At 39.7% G+C, this 18,912-nt stretch overlaps 2 protein-coding genes across 3 annotated transcripts in view; one reads left to right on the top strand and one right to left on the bottom strand.

The window, feature by feature from the left end:
- The window catches only part of CA13 (carbonic anhydrase 13), a 51,483-nt gene that overhangs the window by 14,503 nt on the left and 18,068 nt on the right, over nucleotides 1–18,912 (top strand). For both annotated transcript variants that reach the window (XM_059166098.1, XM_059166097.1), the window contains exons 4-6: nucleotides 7,490–7,585; nucleotides 9,095–9,157; nucleotides 9,686–9,841. In XM_059166098.1, coding sequence (XP_059022081.1) covers nucleotides 7,490–7,585; nucleotides 9,095–9,157; nucleotides 9,686–9,841 — 315 coding nt within the window. The remainder of the gene's footprint in view (nucleotides 1–7,489; nucleotides 7,586–9,094; nucleotides 9,158–9,685; nucleotides 9,842–18,912) is intronic.
- LOC131826643 (S-adenosylmethionine decarboxylase proenzyme) lies at nucleotides 314–2,718 on the bottom strand. The gene has a single exon (XM_059166096.1). It carries the CDS (start codon nucleotides 2,389–2,391, stop codon nucleotides 1,387–1,389), a length of 1,005 nt encoding a protein of 334 aa, XP_059022079.1. The 5' UTR covers nucleotides 2,392–2,718; the 3' UTR covers nucleotides 314–1,386.

The raw sequence follows: 18,912 nt of genomic DNA, 5'->3' as shown, positions 1-18,912 counted from the left end.
ACTCCTCAAAGCCTGTATTCCCATTGACCAGTTTGGAATTTTGTCTTATGGATAGCATTCTGCTTCATTGTGTATGTCTGAATAGCCTGAACAGTTCTCATTCTGGGAAGTTTCACCCGATGCTATGAAATCATGGTGAAAGCAACACCAGGAAGAGAAACAGTTCAAGTCAGAACACTATCATAATACATGACAAAGTCCAAGAATTTAAGTCACAAGAGGACAAGGAGAGACTCCATTTTCAACCAAAGGTTATGGTATATTATGAATGAAGAGGACTGGAGATAGCCACTAAAGTAAAAGTCAAGGTGAATGATCTGAGCTGACTTACAACCTTTATTCTTAATTTCTTTGCTAATAAACTTAAGTGGTACAATTATACACGTACGTACTAGCAAGTTACTGAATACACGGTACTCATGAGAAGCTAATCTCATTTAATGGGAACACAGAATGGCATAGTTTCTGGAACAGTTCTGCCAGTATACCCTAATATAAATGGATGTGTCGTCCTTGCTCATCAATAGGTTTATTTCTGTCACTATCTCCCAGAAGAGCCCATGTCAATATAAAAGGAAGCTAAACTCTCTTGACTTTAAAAAGAAAATTAAGCCCAGAGTCCACTCTCCCTTCCCCCTCCCGGGTATAAGATTAGTATAAACCCACAGTGTAACAGTGTATTGCTTTATTGGGGGGGGGTGTTTGGGAGGCAAGACACCATGATGAGAACAAAATCAATTAAAGGAAGTACACAGGTACAGGAAGCAATAATGTTAAAACAGTAAGACACAAAATGGAAAACTGCAATCATTTTCTTAAGAGGACTTGACTCGTGGAAGATAAACTTTAATCGCTGTTGCAAAAAACATCTGTATGAAATAGAAACTGGTTTCAGTAATATTAGTAGAGAATATGTTCTAGAAAGTGGAGGTAACTGGATGTAAAATCCTGGCAGCAATTTAATAGAACAGTCCCAGATGATTAGGCTGAGGCCAACACCTAATGAGGACGAAAGCCTTGTCTGTGGGGAATTTTGGATGAGACCTGGAGAAATATTACACTGTGCGTAAACCAAATTGAATTGTTCTCACAAGTGTTGTAAAGTTTCATATAGTAAAAGTTTTTTTCTACATGCACTTCAATTTCACAGCAAGAGTGGCATAGGATACCTAAACACAGAAGAGAGCATTCATGCAAGATATCTAACTCCTTGATATAATAATGCATACAATTCAAAATGATTACACTATCATTACATCTAGGGCTTTCTGCAGCTACAAGGTGGTGGTTATGGAAAGCATGGCCCCCGATATCAATATCTAAAAAGCAGCCACCACCTCCTTCTATGTGTGTTCTCTTTTTGCGTTTTTTCTTCATTTTTATTAATCAACTCTGCTGTTGTTGCTGCTTCTTAGCAAAACTGGTAAAAACAAAATTGTAATCATTGAACATAGCGCTCTGGCAATCAAGACGTTTAAAGCCGTCAATCTTCTGGGGTGAAGAAAGCACTGTGCGACATTTAGAACTCTGATTTACAAACAGGGTGGTCACAAATTTTCCTGGCTTGAAGACTTCCACAACTTTCCTGATCAGGTCATCATAGGAGGTCTGACTTAAGTTTGTTTCAAAGCTAACATAAGAAAATTCTGGTTCTGGAGTGATGTGAATAGTCCAATAAGTTCCATCCGATTTCATTCCATTCATCGAATACCCACAAGGATTGAAAAGTGTGGCATCAATGACAGAACCTGGTATCAGGTCACGAATTCCACTCTCACGAGTGACATCCTTTGCAGTAACACCATCTTTCATGTAGAACTGGTCCATAACTGCTGGGTCAAGCTCACTCATCAGAATTTCCAGGGTCTGATCTGGCTGACTGATTACCCGAGTCTCTGGGAAATCCAAAGTATACAAGTACCAACAGTCAGAATTCATACGTCCCATACAATATGCTGCTCCATTTGGGAAAATTGCATTAAGAAACTCTATTTCTTCCTGGAAATTCCGGTGTGGGTACCCTTGGTGAGACGGCTTCATGAAATTCTTACGAGAATAAAAGAAGCTTTGAATTGAATCGAACCCACTGTAATCCCTAGCAAGTTTCAACAGGGGAACCAGTGCTTTCAGCAAGAGGGTGGTACCACATGTCTTCAAAATGAAACGTCTCTTGGAGACAAACATGCTACTCTCACTGAGTACATAAGCTTCCTGCTTGTCAGTTTTTGTCACACTTATGATTGAACATTGCACATCCTTCAGAAGAATGTCCCACTCAGATCTGGGGATGGTGCGAAGATCTCCAGATCCTTGGTTTGCGTCGGGCTGCTGCCTGGAGAACCAAACCTCCAGAAGCTTCTCGGTCCCTTCGAAAAAATGTGCAGCTTCCATCACCGTGAGACTAGCGAACAACCAACAACCACAGAAAATCAACTAAATTAAATCTCTTCTCCCGCCGCTGCCGCCGCCGCTGCGGATTGTTCCAGCTGTGTTACTAAAGTTCAGGTTCCTTTTTTTTTTTTTTTTTTGCTATAATTTTATATTAACTTTTTTTAAAAAAAAGGATTAATAAAATTTTCCCGGCTTTTTTTGTGAGCGAAAGTTGAACGTGAGTCTGTTGGAAATAGAGGCAGATACAGTTCAGTCTCTTGTAGTCCGCTGTTTCCCCGTTAGAGAGAGTAGAGCGAGCGCTAGCTAATGTCGCCGGCCATACTGTGGAAGCCGAAAGTATACTTTCGAGAGGTTTTATCTGAGCTGGCAGGTTGTTTCTTGAAAAGGACAGTCCTATCCTGAAATTTTCCAGTGGCTCAGAGTCCTGCCTACAGAACAAGATATCTTCGTAGACTTTCCTTCTTGAAACAGATAAAGCTTTGACTAGAGTTTCGTATATTCTTTAATATGTGTTTAAGGCTGTTTTTTATTTTATTTGTTTATTTATTCATGAATCATTCACTCTTTAAGAAGTCATTGTGACCCCACCATGTCGCCCATCTTTGTCCAGCTTACTCGTGCTGGAAGGAAGTAAGGATGAGCCAGGGAATGTTTTCCTGGGAAGAGGCCCTCAACCCTAAACCTGAAGGATGAGCAAGAGTGAGCCAGGCAAAGGGCAGAGACAGCAGGGGCCCTGCCTAGACTCAAGTGTGAGGACTTGTGTGGGTAGTCACATAATGGAAGAACAGAATGACCAGTGGAATTAGCACACAAAGAACGAAGTGGAGAGATGCCAGAGGTAAAGTTGGAAAGGCTGGAGAGCCTGATTTTACAAAGATCAATCATGGTAAGGCTTGTGAACTTAATTCTAAATGGGTGGGAAGCCATTAACTCACTTTGAATTGTGAAGTGATCATATTTGCATTTAAAAAATATTCATGCTACAGTTTGAGCATGAATTGGGTTGAAGCAGGAGTGGATAAGGAGAGTCCGTGAGGAGGAGGCTTTGTGGGACGTTCCGGATAATAGATGATGGCTCAGTTAATTGGAGTGCTGGTGGCCAGTGCAGCTTTGGTGGGATTTGTTGATTGATTAGGTTTGAGAGAGAGGGAGAGGAGAGGGTCCTTGTTTCTGGTGGGAGATAAGAATGCTGATGGAGAATGAGGAAGTCTGGGTCAGACCTCAGGATTGATGGGGTGTTGGAAGCAGACAATAAACACATAAGTAAATGGTATATGGTAAATTCTTTGTTAGGAACAATACTATGGGATCTGGTAGTATGATTAAAAAGTTAGGAAAACTCACCATGAGAAAATCTATACAGCTTCTCATCAAATCTATACAGCTTAACAGCAAATACAGATGACCTCGTGCAGAAATGAAGTTGGCACATTTAGGAAGTGAAAGGCTTTGGCTCCTGGGATTGGAATTAATGAGAGGAGGTTATAGGCTGTGTCCTAGAGAAGCAGGCAAGGACCATGTCTTATTGGGCTTTGTAGGGCATGGTAAGAAGTTTGGAATTTATCTTTGATGTATTGAGATAAAGACAATAGAAGGCTTTGGGCAGGGGAATGTCCTGTTCTACTTTATATTTTATAAAGTATAACTTGCTCCTGTGTGGAAAAGATGTCAGGCAAATGTTAAAATGGGGAGACAAGTTAGAAGTTTATGGAAGTATTTCAAATGAGCAAGGGTGGTGGTTTGGTCTATGGAAGTGGTGGAGGTAAAGGGGAGTCCGGGATATGTTTGGGAAAGAAAATCCATGGGACTTGCCAATGAAAAGGGTAGCAAGATTGAAGAAAGAAGAAAGAGGAATCTAGAAACATTCTTAAGACTTTGGCTTGTACAAACACGAGGATCTTTCTGCCACTTACTCAGATGAACAAGTACAGGAAGGAGCAAGTTGCAGAGAGAAGCTGACTTTCTCTTGCGCACACATCAAGTTTGAGGTGTCCATTAGACCTTCTAGGCTCACATTCAAGAAGGCCATTAGGTACAGACTTGGAGTTTAAGGAAGACGTCCAGGCTGGAGATGGAGGTATTTGGGAATCACATTTGATTTCAGGTTAAAAAGAATCCCTTTGTGCTCAGCTGTAGAAATGATTCTTAATTAGTTTTTCCCACCACTTTTGTACCTAATTTCATGACTGTCATCGAGTTGTACCCACTTGAAAAAAAAAAAAGAAGAAAAGAAATGAAAGGAAGAAAACATTTAGACTGTACCATATAAAAATTTAACTTTGAGTCTAATCTCATGACCTGTGACATTAACAGAGAGATTAAAGTGTTCTAAATCATGGAAAAACCTTACCCTAAGAGTTGTGTGTCTATAAAAAGTAGGCTAATAATCCACTCCCTATTTAAAACTTCATCTGATTACAGTTTGTACAGATTATATAATAAGCATATTAAATATGTAGTTGATAGTAAAACTATAATTTTAATATTAATGGTGATTTTTGGTAGGTTAAATATAATTTACATATCAATAGTATGCAGTTAAAATGCTAAAGTTGAATAATAGTATAATTTAGAAATTATTGGGGTACCTGGGTGGCTCAGTGGTTGAGGGTCAGACTCTTGATTTTGGCTCAGGTCATGATCTCAGGGTCCTCAGCACGGAGTGTCCTTGAGATTTTCTCTCCCTCTCTCTGCCCCTCCCTGTGCTCCTGGTCTCTCATGAATAAATAAATAAATAAATAAATAAATAAATAAATAAATAAAATCTAAAAAAAAAAAAGATTATTTCCAATAGGGAAGAATCTTCTCATTTCCAGTTTTGTTGTGGCTATGAGTTCTTGCGATTGGCTTAAATCACTGAAGCTGTCATTGTTGGTCTGGAAATGTGAATTTGTTATTTGTCTGAGTTTTAATTCAAATACAAATGGTGGGGCATCTGGGTGGCTTAGTTGGTTAAGTGGTTGCCTTCAGGTCAAGTCCTGACCCCAGGGTCCTGGTGCTGAGCCCCAAGTTGGGGGAGGAGGTATCTATACTCAGCAGGGAGTCTGCTTCTCCCTCTGTCAAATAAATAAATAAAATCTTAAAAAGAAACTCCCAAACGCTGCAAAAACAAATATGAATGCTAATACAAGTTGTATCAGTCCCTCTGAAGCTGTTGGTGCTAATTAGGCAAGGTGTGTGGGAGAGAGAAAGACTTGGAAAAAAAAAAAAGATATTTCTTGCTCTAGTTTCCCATAATATTCTAAATAGCTGTTGTTTTTTATTTATTTATTTATTTTTTAACAATTTTATGTATTTGAAAGAGTGAGTGGGAGCACAAGTGGGGTGAGGGACAGAGGGAAAAGCAGTCTCCCTGCTGAGCAGGGAACCCAACACTGGTCTCGATCCCAGGACCCCAAGATAATGACCTGAGCTGAAGGTAGATGTTTAGCTGACTGAACCCACCCAGGCACCTGTAAATAATTGCTGTTTTTTAACCAAGAAAAGGATATATAGATTCATCTCTCTTTAGTTACATATTCCTTTTCTAATCAGTTGTGAACCTAAAGACATCATTTCACTTCTTTTTCTTTCTTTGGTGTCATCTCTTACAACGTGAGCTGATGGGTTGGCACAGAGCCATTTAAAACAATTGTAATGTTCTTTTCAGCCCCTCCCTTAGAGTGGAATGTCTTGTGAGCCAAATGAATTCTGTTTCATCATCCAGTGTCTTCCGGGTTTCGTTCCTCCTCCAGCTATCTCACACCAACTTAGAACATGGTACTGCAGGGGTCCACCTTTGTATTTTCCATCTGTATATCCCACAGTCTTCCTTGATTGTTTATGGGTGGTGGAGTGTTTTAGCTCACTGGTTGTGATAATTCTTATTTATCCAGAAATTCCCCCATATTAGTTGCCTATGAAATAGGAAGTTGTATTTAAAGCATGGGATTAAAACCATGACTTTGAACATACTCAGTTCTCTCTTTTAAGAGACAGCTAGAAAGGTGACTTGTGCATGAAGCCCTTCATCTGTGTTTCCCCCTGAGGTGCCCGAAGGATTCACTGAAAGGAGATTGTATCTGAGGTCAGTCCTTAGTACAGGGGTTCTTGGACAGCATGGCATGCTCCTGATTATGGCCAAATTGTTTGAGTGTGGCACATTGCCCTTTGGTGTCTATTGTAGTGTGTTCTTCCCCTTAATCAGGAATGAAGATCTCCCCAGGGTGGTTTTCTGCCTTATTGTTATTCTTTCACAGTTGTTTGTGTGTTTGGGACACGGTACTGTGTACAGTCGCAGAACTTTTAGGACCCCTTTGGATTTTGTAGAACGCCACTTGCAAGAGGGCAGAGTTATGAAGTAGGTGTATTTTCTATTTTCTAGAGTTCCAGGTCCTCCAACTCCTTCCCTTTCCCCTTCTTTCCTTTCTCCCCCCTCAGTAGCACCAACTGCCTCTCATTTTCATCCTCAGATGTGCCTGGTTCCTAATTCCTGTTCCTAGACAAAGTCTCTTTGTCCCCGTTAAAACTTGCTATCAGCAAAGGATTGGAACATAATTCTAGAAGGTAACACATGTGTGAATACTGCTTAAGATAGTTCTGTTAAGGAGAATTTGCTTTTTCCAGTCATAAAAAGTCTTCGGGTATGGAGATGAACATCTGACTAGGCAGTTTCAAGAACAATCAGTACTGTCCTTAGCAGCAGGATTGTTACTACAAACCATCAGTTGACTTCTCCCCCCTCCTGTGAGCCTAAGCTTGTTTCCTGGACTCTGCTACCAGCCGAGATCTGACCCAAGGCTGCTCTGTTGCATTTCCACCCGTGGGAGGAGACTTAAGTCACTCAGGAGCAATGGTTGGAGATTGCTTGGACCAGAGGGGCTTGGCAGGATGCTCCAGAATGTTCTAACTAGTGCTGTAGACCTTCCTATAGTATACCACAGACTCCAAGTGGCCATGGTACTTGTCTTTGGCTTTTAGACAAAAGCAAAAAGGAAGATTCTGTGAAGAAGACATTATACACATGTGTGCACAAACCCAGGATATCTATATAAATATTTCATTTTCATTTATGTTTTTAAAGATTTAAAAAAATTTTTTTGAATTGTGTCCCTTTCAGCTCCATGTTGTTCATTGGAATTCAGACAAATACCCCAGCTTTGTTGAGGCAGCTCATGAGCCAGATGGACTAGCTGTGTTGGGAGTATTTTTACAGGTGAGAATCTACCAATTTCATTTTAAATAATTCCTCAGCCATGTTGGATAAAGAGTTTCAGTCATGGAAAATGTAACCTTACCATTTTTAATAGTAAACTCCTTCTAAGTTTAATGTTTTTCTTTGGAAATTATATTAAACATTTATGTTTTAGTTTATGATTTATCTAACAGCCCAGAACTACCTTAGAAGTATTGTCTTACATCTTCTCTTATTGTCCATTGATCATTTTTATGTGAACAGAAACAGCTACAGCCGCAGCCACAACAATAGTAGCAGGAGTAACAACTGAGATTCGAGAAGGAAATCTTTATTCTAGTCTCTTCCTGATGACACAGTATTTAGAGATACAGGACCGAGTGAAGTTCAAATTCCTCAATCTTGGAGCACCAGTTTTACCACAGTGGTCTGTTGTCTCAAACACACTGATCAGTTTTTAAAAACTGTTGTTGTCTTTTCCTTTGTCTCATATTCACACGTGGTGAAGCAAGTGTCCTTGTTATGATCCCCGTGGGTGGGTTGGGCCGTTCAGCTCCCACTGTGACCGCATTCTTGCAGGGCCGGCGCTTTTGCTCTGCCACTGACTCTGTGCAGTGTTGTAACCCCTTGGGGCTGGGCTGGCACTGGGAGAAATACAGGGCAGAACAGAGGGTGGGATGAATGGCAGCAGCTGGCTTCTTCCCTTTGGCGGCCAAGTCCGCTGGTGGCAGTGGAATGCGAGTGAGGCAAGAGATTATGTTTTAATCCTGAAGGATTTAAAAGCTTAGTTAGATTCAGGACATCCATAATAATGAAGAGAGGTACATATATTTTTCTGATGATGATTTCTACTCATTGATAATATATCATGTTGGTTCAGGAACTTAAATCATTTTAGGTGGTAAGTGGGAGATTTTTTTCTTTTCTTTTATTTATTTGAGAGAGAGAGAGAGAGAGAGCACATGCAGGGGAAGGAGCAGAGGGAGAAGGAGAGGGAGAAGCAGGCTCCCCGCTGAGCAAAGAGCCCCATGTGGGACTGGATCCCAGGACCCTGGGATTATGAACTGAGCCAAAGGCAGATGCTTAATGGACTGAGCCATCCAGGTGTTGCTGGAGATATTTTCTTTTAATGCTTTGATGTCTCAAGAGTCAGTTTGGTTCTAGGATCTGAAGGTCACATCTGGTTGAATAGTATTATGTTAGAGTTTCCTAAGGGAGTTTTCTCTTAAGTTAACCTGTATCTTAAACATTCACAAAGCTGAAAAACTATGTAGCTATTAATACTAGTTTTGGAATCAAGCTTAAAATTCAGCCAAGGAACCTGTAACATTACCTTGTTCAGATTCTTCTAGCATGATAAAGTCAGCAGGTGAAAGGCAGCTTCATTATAGAACAATCTCTGTTTGTTCTGGGCTGGTGTAGTTTTTTTTTTTTTTTTTTTTTTTTAAATTCAAAACCAATTATTGAAATGGAGTGAACCAGACCTGTTCTGCTACAGTAACCATTTCTTCTGAAATTTTGTGCTTTCAGATTGGTGAACATAATTCTCAACTGCAAAAGATTACAGACATTTTGGATTCTATTAAAGAAAAGGTAAAATGAAATATTATTTGCTAATGACTAATATATTTGTTGTTCTCTCCTGAAGTTTTTTACTTTCTTTTAATAACTTAGACATATGTTCACATGGAAGATATGCTATCTGCTTTGAAGCAGGTTTGGAATACACTTGATCAATAGAGCAGAATCAACCTATTACCATTTGTCTTTTGAAAATTATGAGGGGGGTCTTAAATTACCTAAAATCATTACTAACAAAACTATGCATGATTAGTTTCTGGTATTGGAGTGTTGCATAATCAGCATCTAAAACTTGCAACACATTTTAAACAAATCTTTTGTTCTTAAATAAATCATAAATCTAGAGAATGTGCTACTTCATCTAAAATATTTAGGTTAAGACAGAAACCTTTTTTTTTAAGATACAAAGGCAGATACTAAATAATTCCACGAATTAAAGAATTCTAGCACAATGGTCTTTCATTGGATTTTTTTTTTGGGGGGGAGGGCAGTGTCAAACTCTCCCATTTTAATTTGTGGGAATTCTCTTTTCTCTACTAGGGTAAACAAACTCGATTCACAAATTTTGACCCATTATCTCTGCTTCCTCCATCCTGGGACTACTGGACATATCCCGGTTCCCTCACTGTCCCACCTCTTCTTGAGAGTGTCACATGGATTGTTTTAAAACAACCTATAAATATCAGCTCTCAACAGGTATGTCGCTTCTTCAAGGTAGATCCTGATTTACCAGAGGAGAACTGGATCAAAACTTAAAAAAAAAATCCTGCCCTTAATTTCTGGGACATGATGAAGGCTGTGTTTTCCCTTCATTAATCAGATAGGTAGTTGGACTGGGTAAAACTCATGTCCCTTTCTTATTTGACCTTCTGTGATTAGATGATTGCTCTCCCTGTTCTTTGAAATGTAACGTGCATACAGACACTGAGGAAGGTGACTTTAAAGGCTATACTTGTTTTCTTTTATGGGCTGAGATATAAGCAGGCTGGTAGATAAACAGGGAAATTAGGAGAAAGGCTATTCTTAAAAGGGGACTTTCTTCTTTTTGACCTCAGTCCTGAGACCTGTTCCTCCTACAGATGATGTCGCAGTCAGAAAGTGAGCAGTGTGGGGCACCTGGGTGGCTCTGCCTTCGGCTCAGGTCATGATCGCAGGGTCCTGGGATTGAGCCCCGCATCGGGCTCTCTGCTCAGTGGGGAGCCTGTTTCCCCTCTCTCTCTGCCTGCCTCTCTGCCTACTTGTGATCTCTGTCTGTCAAATAAATAAATAAATAAAATCTTCAAAAAAAAAAAAAAAAGAAAGAAAGAAAGTGAGCAGTGACACAGCAATGGGTTTCTTGGCTTTTGCGGACAGAACTTTTGTGGGTCTGCTTGAGGGGCTGTAAGCATTTCCTGAGATGCTGTTGGGTGCCTACCTGTGCTGTTCTAGTGAAGACAATGCTTCACTTGTTTTTCTGATAAACGTACGGAGTCCCCACGAGAAGCCATGCCATCTGCAGACTCGGACTGGCTTGGATGCCCAGAAACTCGGCTTGGGTCTATGACCCATGTGACTGACCTACCAGACAGGTGGATGTGATGTTTTCTGTGGATGTTGTGCTGAGTGGGTTTTCTTTGCTTTTTGTTTTCCTTTTTAAATTACTTGCCGCACCATCTTAGCAAGAACACAGGCTGGTAACTTTTGCAGGTAATCTGTTCTGGGCTTGCCCACCTGCCTAGCTGTTTCTGTTTGACCCCCAAAGACTAGAGCTCGTTCACCTTTGCCAAGGTCATGTTAGGTAACATTTTTCCTTGGCGTGTTGAACACATCCAACTTATGTTGGCCTTATCTTTAGGATTAAAGCCAAATAATAATCTGGAACATATTGATCAAAACATTTTGTAAAAGTGTGGATTGAAGTTCAGAGCTTGACAGACATGGAAATTCCTGTGACTTTTCCCCTCATGAATAAGGTGCCTCGTGTCATAAGAAAAAGGACCTGTCACTGATCCAGTGGCTTTTCTAACAGAGTAAATTTTTCTTTCCTCCATGTGTTAAACTGTTCACTTTTACATTCCTTTCTTAAATTTGAACAGGGTAAGGGCAACAATTAATAAATTATATCATCAAGGTGGTAATAATAAGAGTTCATGTTTTTCCTCATATTTCAAGGATATTTTTATCTCTTAAAACCAGTTGGAAATTAACTTTTTAAAATCCACTTGCCATTTAGAACAGAATATATCAAAATATATAATTTAGTTCCTTAAAATACTTAAAGCTCTTAATCAAAAATGACTCTCTCTAAGTTTAGGAATTATGCCTGCCTAGCTGTGGTTTCACTACTGTATCTAATTTGAGGCTCAGTTAATTAAAAATAATTATTAATGTGGTTTTTATAAGGTAGAGTATAAAAAATAATAACTATACTTTAGAGCTTTAGTTTGATTGATAATTCACTGAGATCTACTTAAATTCACTTACATCTACTCTAGCATGGATAGTTTTAGACATTTTCATTTTTAAAAAATATTTTATTTATTTGAGACAGAGAGAGAGAATGAAAGAGCACAGTAGGGGGCGGGGCAGAGACAGAGGGAGAACCAGACTCCCTGCTGAGCAGGGACCTGGACATGGCCCATCTCAGAACCCCAAAATCATGACTTAAGTTGGAGGCAGACTCTTAACCATCTGAGCCATCTAGACAGGTGCTCCAGACATTTTCATTTTTAATCAGATGGAAATGATTATCTGAATAATAATTCAAATTATTTTAATATGATATTATGGTGATTTTAAGAGTTAAAGAATGAAGCAAAAGATATTTCAGAAGTCCAATCCCAGTTTAACCATGAGAAAAACATCAGATAAAGCCCAGCTGAGGGAGGTTCTGCAAAATAGCCGGTCAGTGCTCCTCAAAACTGTCGAGGTTATCAAAAGCAAGGTAAATCTGAGAAATTGTCATCATCAAGAAATGCTCAAGGAAATATGATTACTGAATGCAATGTTCTTTCCTGGTGGGATCTGGAACAGGAAAAGACATTAGGTAAAAACAAAGGAAATCTTAATAAAGAATGGACTTCAATTAGTGAGAATATATTAACACTGGTTCACCAATTGTGAATAATGTACCACCCTAATGTAAGAGATTGGTAATAGGGCACATGGAGTGTGGGGCTTATGAGAACTATTTGTACTGTCTTAGCAATAATCCTGTAAATCTAGAACTATTCTAAAATAATAAGGTTATTAAGAAAATCTAAAACATGAGAGGGTTGAGATGATTATTCAGTGTTTATCTCTTTTATATAAAGTGAAATGAACGTGTCTTTCGAGTATACCATGTAATTAAGAATTAATTTCTGAAAGATAATTTCTGATCCCAATTTTGGCTTCTCTTTATTTTTGAAGTCCCTGAAACACATTGTTTTGTGTATTTTCCAATTCTACTATATAATGTCACTAGCTATGAAGATTAAATTCTTTTTTTAGTTAGTTAGTGCCAATTTTTTTTCCTAGGTTTTTTTCCACTGCTATTTCTTGCCCAGTCACTGTTTGACCAGAAGGGCAAACACATGGTTTTCATTTTCTTTTATTTGATTCAAGCCCATTTTAGTTCCCAGAGTCATTTATTGGAATGCTTAATTTAACTGCCAGACCAGTAAACAGATATGCTGTTTTCAGATAGTTTTGATAATAGATCTGTCATTCTCTTTGGAAGGCTAGCTGTTCTGCTAAGTTTCTTTGGGTTATCCTAAATTATCTAAATTGGCTCTCTGCTGAATTCAGTGTGCGAAATACTTGGTTTTAATTCTATGCTCTTTTGAAAAAAAAATTCTCTTGGTCTTTTGTTATGAGATTGCCATACGGTAAAATTCATGAGTTTAATGTGCAGTTGATGGTTTCTGTTATCGTATATTACCATGCAGCAACCACTGGATCAAGATATAAAATAGATCCCTCTGCCAGAATATTTCCTTATGCTTCTTTGCATTCTACCTCCTTCCTCACCCATGGCCCTGGGCAGTCTCTGAGATGCTGTCACAAGGATTCTGCCTTTTCTAGAATTTTATTTAAATGGAATCATATAGTGTGTAGATTTTTGCGTTTGACTTCTTTTACTTAGCATAATGTTTTTGAGTTTCACTGATAATTTTTGTTACTGAGGAATATTCTATATCCCTAGAATATTCATATTCTATGATATACGACCTTACTTTAAATTTATTCATATTCCATGATATACCACCTTTTAAAAAAATCTATTTACCAATTGATGGATATTTGGGTTGCTTCCAGTTTGGGGCTATTCTGAATAACAGCTGTACATTTTTGTAAGTTAGGGATAATTGACACGTACAATTTTGTGTGGGCACATATTTTCATGTTCTATGGCCATAGCTAGCACTTACATGTTTAATTGTATAAGGTACGGCCATATTGTCCTTTAATGTGGCTGTTCCATCTTCCATTGTTACCAGCAATAACATTAGAACAGGTATTTCTGCTTACTGGGGTTGCTCTTATCTTGCCCATCTGTACCCCTCGGAGATTTCTAAGTTCCTCCACATCCTTATCAGCACTTGGTGTTGTCAGTCTTTTGAATTTTGGCCATTCTCTTGGGTAAATGTGATTTTTCAAATTTGCATTTGTCTGGTGAGTAGTAATGCTGAGCTTTTTTTCAGGTGTTTGTTGGCTGTGCGCATATCTTCTTTTGTGAAATATCTGTTGAAATCATTTTTTCCTTTTTAAAAATTGGGTGTTTGTGTTTTTTTTTTTTTTGACAAGTGTTCGTGTTTTTATTATTGAATTGCAAAGGTTCTGTATACAATAAGGATAACACCCTTTTTAAAATACATGTTTTGCCGAAGTTTTCTCCTAGTCTATTGGTTGCCTTTTTTTAAAACTGTCTTTTGAAGAGCAAAAGTCCTTAACTTTGATGTAGTCCATTTTTATCAGTTTATCGCTTATAGTTTGTGCTTTTGGTGTCCTGTTTTAAGAAATCTTGCCTAACTATAAGCCACAGATTTTTTTTTTTCATACTCTAAGTAATGGTTGTAGCTCTCACATTTCATGATGATTTATGAGTTAAATTTTAGGTATGCTGTGCCCCATTTTCTCTTTCCTTTCCTTCTGATATTTCAATTACACATATATTTAACCTTTTAATAACATCTAACAGATCCCCAAGATGCTATTTTAAAAGATATTTTTTATTTAAATCCAATTTAATTAACATGTGGCATATTATTAGTTTCAGAAGTAGAGTCAGTGTTTCGTCAGTTGCATGTAACCCAGAGCTCATCACACCACGTGCCCTCCTTAATGCCCATCACCCGCTTACCCCATCCTCCCACGACCCTCCCCTCTGGCAACCCTCAGTTTGTTTCCTATAGTTAAGAGTCTCTTATGGTTTTTCTCCCTCTCTCATTTCACCAAGACTAATTTTTAGATAATTTTTTAAAATCTCTGTTCTTCACTATGGGCAATTTCTATAGATCTATATTTAAGTTCATTTGCTCTTTCCTCTGTCATGTCAATTTGACTGTTAAGTCTACCAGGTAATTTTTTGTTTTAGCAATTCTCTATTTTAGTTCTACATTTTCTATTTTCTTCCTTTTTATTATATTTATTTTTCTGCTGAGACTTCCCACTACTCTGCATTAAAGATGCTTTGTTTAATATACAAACCTCAGTTAGTTAAAGTAGTCATTAAAAACAAACAAACAAACAAACAAACCCTGTGTGTGCCTGAGTGGCTCAGTTGGTTAAGCATCTTGCCTTTCAGCTCAGGTCATGATCTCGGGGTCCTGGAATCAAGTCCCGCATCAGGCTCCCTGCTCAGCAGGGAGTCTGCTTCCTTCTCTTCCTCTGCTCCTTCCTGCTGCTTGTGCTCTCTTGCTTTCACACATACTTGCACTCTCTCACACATAAATAAATAAAATCTTTATTAAAAAAAACAAGGGGCGCCAGGGTGGCTCAGTGGGTTAAGCCTCTGCCTTCGGCTCAGGTCATGATCCCAGGGGCCTGGGATGGAGCCCGGCATCAGGCTCTCTGCTCAGTAAGGAGCCTGTTCCCCCCCACCCCACTCCACACCTGCCTCTCTGCCAACTTGTGATCTCTGTCTGGAGCCCGCATTGAGCTCTCTGCTCAGCAGGGAGCCTGCTTCTCCTTATCTCTCTCTCTGTCTGTCTCTCTGCCTATTTGTAATCTCTCTCTCTGTCAAATAAATAAATAAAAAATCTTAAAAAAACAAAACAAAACAAAACAAAAAAACAAAACAAAACCCAAAACCAAACAAAAAAACCTTGTAAGTTCCTAATTTGGTTCATCTTGGGTCAGGCTGTTGATGTTTCTTTTTTTGAGAATGTGTTCCATTTTCTTGCTTCTTTGTTAAGTAATTTTTTATTACTTAACAAAGAAGTGGTAGAGATTCTAGATTTGGTTATTTTTTTCTGATGAATATTATTTCCCTTGTGTGAGTAGGTTGTGTTTGTTTGTTTGTTTGTTTGTTTTTCCAGCACTTATTTTCTTTCTTGTGCAGCAGCTCTGGTCTCAGTACAGCCGTGTATGGTTCTTGGGTATAGAGTTTGAGGATCCTCTCTCTGCCTCTGCTGCAACTTTGTGCACCTTGCAGACTCTACTCAGCTCAGGTGAAAAGCTGGGAGAGATAGAAACTCACTTGTAGAGCTCCCATCTGCCCTTCATGTGAGCACAAACTACCCACTTGAGTCCCCCTGCTTCTCTTTACTCTCTAGGACCTGTGACTTGTCGCTTTTTTGTATTTATGTCTGGGTTTTAGAGTTTTCTACAGGGAGGCTGTCTGTAGGATCTTAGTCCAACAGATTTGAAAGCAATACCTAGTGTCCTTTTAAAATAGTAAAATGCTATATTATGTAATTAAAGATAATGATCTAGGAATACTCTTCTTAACTTCTGCATCTTTAGACTAACTGGGAAATGGGGAAAGAATTCATTCACTGGAACATTAATTTTGACTTACATTTTTAAAAAACTAAAGTTCTAAATTATAGGCGAGTGCAAGTCAATTCTGGAGTTGTTTAATAATTGCTAACTCTTGCAAGGCATAATGCAAAAGATACAAAGAAGTGTTAAAAATGTCCCTTGTCCTCAAGTAGTTTATAATCTAACAGACAAGATAAAATAAATGCGTAAAAAACAGTAACACAGTAGCTGTGCTTGATATGTAAGAGAAATAAGGTGTAACGGAAGTTCAACAGGGGAGAGACTATTTTATTGGAGAAATCAGGAAAAGACTTCTTGAAAGCGCTGATATCTGGGCTAGGAAAAGGGCGGTGACGGGTTGGAGGTAGTAAAGGAAAAGGAGCAGTTTCAAGAAAGGACACCGTAACTAAAGGCAAGAAAAGGAGGTGCAGAAATTGTGGGTGCCTTTGTACCTAAGTTTCTCAGACTCTATTGTATACAACAATCACCTGGGGAAGCTTATCAAAAATGTGAATCCTTGGGCGTTATCAGAAATTCTCACACAGAATGTCTGGGGATAAGGATCGGTAACCTGAAGTTTTAAGAATCTCCCCAAAGTCTCTTCATTCAGGTACTCTGGGATCGCCCTTGACAAAATGGGCTCCGAGTGTCTCTGATTAGAGACAATCTAGTCAGTTGGCCCCTGCTGGTTCCAGAAGCCAGGCTAACTAGTTTTGGAAGCCTTATTAGAGTTAGACATATTACCTATTTTAGAGATCGATTTTGAAGTGTTTATACCTAAAAAGACATGATATTCAGGATTTGTTTCAAAGTAATCCAGGGTGGGCCTGAGGGGAGGCGGGAAGAGGAGAGTGTGGATGCAGTGAAGGTGCCTGTGTGTTCTTGACAGTGAAGCTGGGTGCTGAGTGTGTGGTGGCTTACGTGGCTGCTCTTTCTAGCTTTATGTGTGTTTGAAAGTTTCCATAATAAAAGGTTAATGAAAAGAGATTAGGGGAAAATAGAAATAAAAAATAGAGATGCAATATAGTGCTGTGTTTAGTGTAGGACTTACTTGCCAGATAGCTTCTTTACTGAAACTTCTTAGCTGTCCCTCAGGTGCTTCATCTTTAAAATGGGGATACGAGGTGTGTGTGAGGGGACTTGGTCCCATACCTGGCCCACCATGTTCTGGAAGGGACATTTTACTTTTATTATCCAGCTTTGGGAGGGAGTGGAGGACTATTAGACTTTTAAGCTCTAGAGTGGCATAAGCAAAGCGATTTACAAAACATTAGACAAAGTATTTCTGCTTACTAGGGTTGCTCTATAAGGATGTTAAATTTTCAGTATTAGAGCCAAGAAAACCAGCAAAACAGATCACACCCTCCTCAGCCTTCAGGCTCATCTGGGGAGACTCCTGCCAGGACTCGTGTAGATGCTATCAGCCCTCGTGACAGAGTGGTAGATTTTTCTGTCTGCAAGAAGCCCAGGGGCCCAGAGAGCGGCGAGACTGGTAAGGGCCAGCCAGCGGTGTGCAAGTTGGTGGTTAGTGCGGTGGTGAAGGACGCCAGAGCCGAGAGAAGCAGATCTGAGCAGGGACTGGCGGACGCAACGCTACCTAGCCTGACTGAGTGATCCAGAGGGAGATCCAGAGCCAGAGAGGGAAGGAGTTTGGTGAGACATCAGGATTGGCTCAATGAATCTCACCAAAATGTACAGGCAGGTCAGAGAAAGAACTAGAGAAATTCCTGTGAGGTTAAGGTGTTACGGAGGTAGGGAGCCATGACCAACTTGCAGAGGACTCAAAGGAGGGTGGGGGGTGGGTGCCTGGGTGGCTCAGTTGGTTAAGCATCTGCCTTTGGCTCAGGTCACAGTCCTGAGATCCTGGGGATCCCTGCCCCTTTCCCTGCTCCTTCTCTCTCTCTCTCTCCCCTGCCCCTACCCCTGCTCTCCCTTTCTCTTTCTCAAATAAATAAATAAAATCTTAAGAAAAAAAAAAAGCCAACCTCTTCAGAGGAATGGGCAGCATCACTGGGAGGCCAGCTGTGCTTGCTGAGGCCAGCAAGCTGGTGCCCTGATTCAGGCCTTGGGATTCCTGCATGGCCATTGGGAGAGGCCATTTTGGACAGACCTGATCCCCATGATCTGCAGAAGGCTGAGTGTTTTCCCTGTGGCTCTAGAGGTTAGATTTTATTTACCTCCACTGCTTGGCTTTCCCAGAGAATTATTCAAGTCTCATCTGGCTCTAGCTATAATCCGGTCTAATGAAATATGAATAATAGTAGGTTGTAAATATTTGTCTTATCTTGCCCATCTATACCCCTCGAAGTATCACCTGTGGAAAGACATGGCTGCTTTATATGATGCATGAACCTGTCTCTGTGGAGTGTGCTGACAGACCGTTGCCTGCTAGTTATGGAGGACCTCCATCACCTCTGCCTCCCCTACTGGCTAGTACTGTACAAGAAATATTTTAGTCTTCAACTAAATGGTGATGATGGAAATGTAATAGATGTGTCCTAGTGTGAATTTTTTAAAAAGATTTATTTATTTACATGAGAGAGAGAGAGAGAGCACAAACAGGGGAGGGGTAGAGGGAGAAGCAGACTCTCCAATGAGCAGGAGCCTGATGCGGGACTTGATCCCAGGGTCCTGGGATCATGACCTGAGGTGAAAAGGCAGATGCTTAACCAACTGAGCCACCCAGGTATCCCTATCTTAGTGTGAATTTGCTTGATTCTGCAATTAAATGACTAGCATAGATTAGAGAATGGAGACTAGTTTTTAAAGATTTTTTTTTTTTTTTTGGTTGGAGAAAGAGCAGAAGCAGGGGAAGCAGCAGA

This window comes from Mustela lutreola, chromosome 3 (assembly GCF_030435805.1).
Source record: "Mustela lutreola isolate mMusLut2 chromosome 3, mMusLut2.pri, whole genome shotgun sequence".
NCBI classification, from domain to species: Eukaryota; Metazoa; Chordata; class Mammalia; order Carnivora; family Mustelidae; genus Mustela; species Mustela lutreola.
Note: the sequence above shows the minus strand (reverse complement) of the source record. Positions and strands in the feature narration are given on the sequence as shown.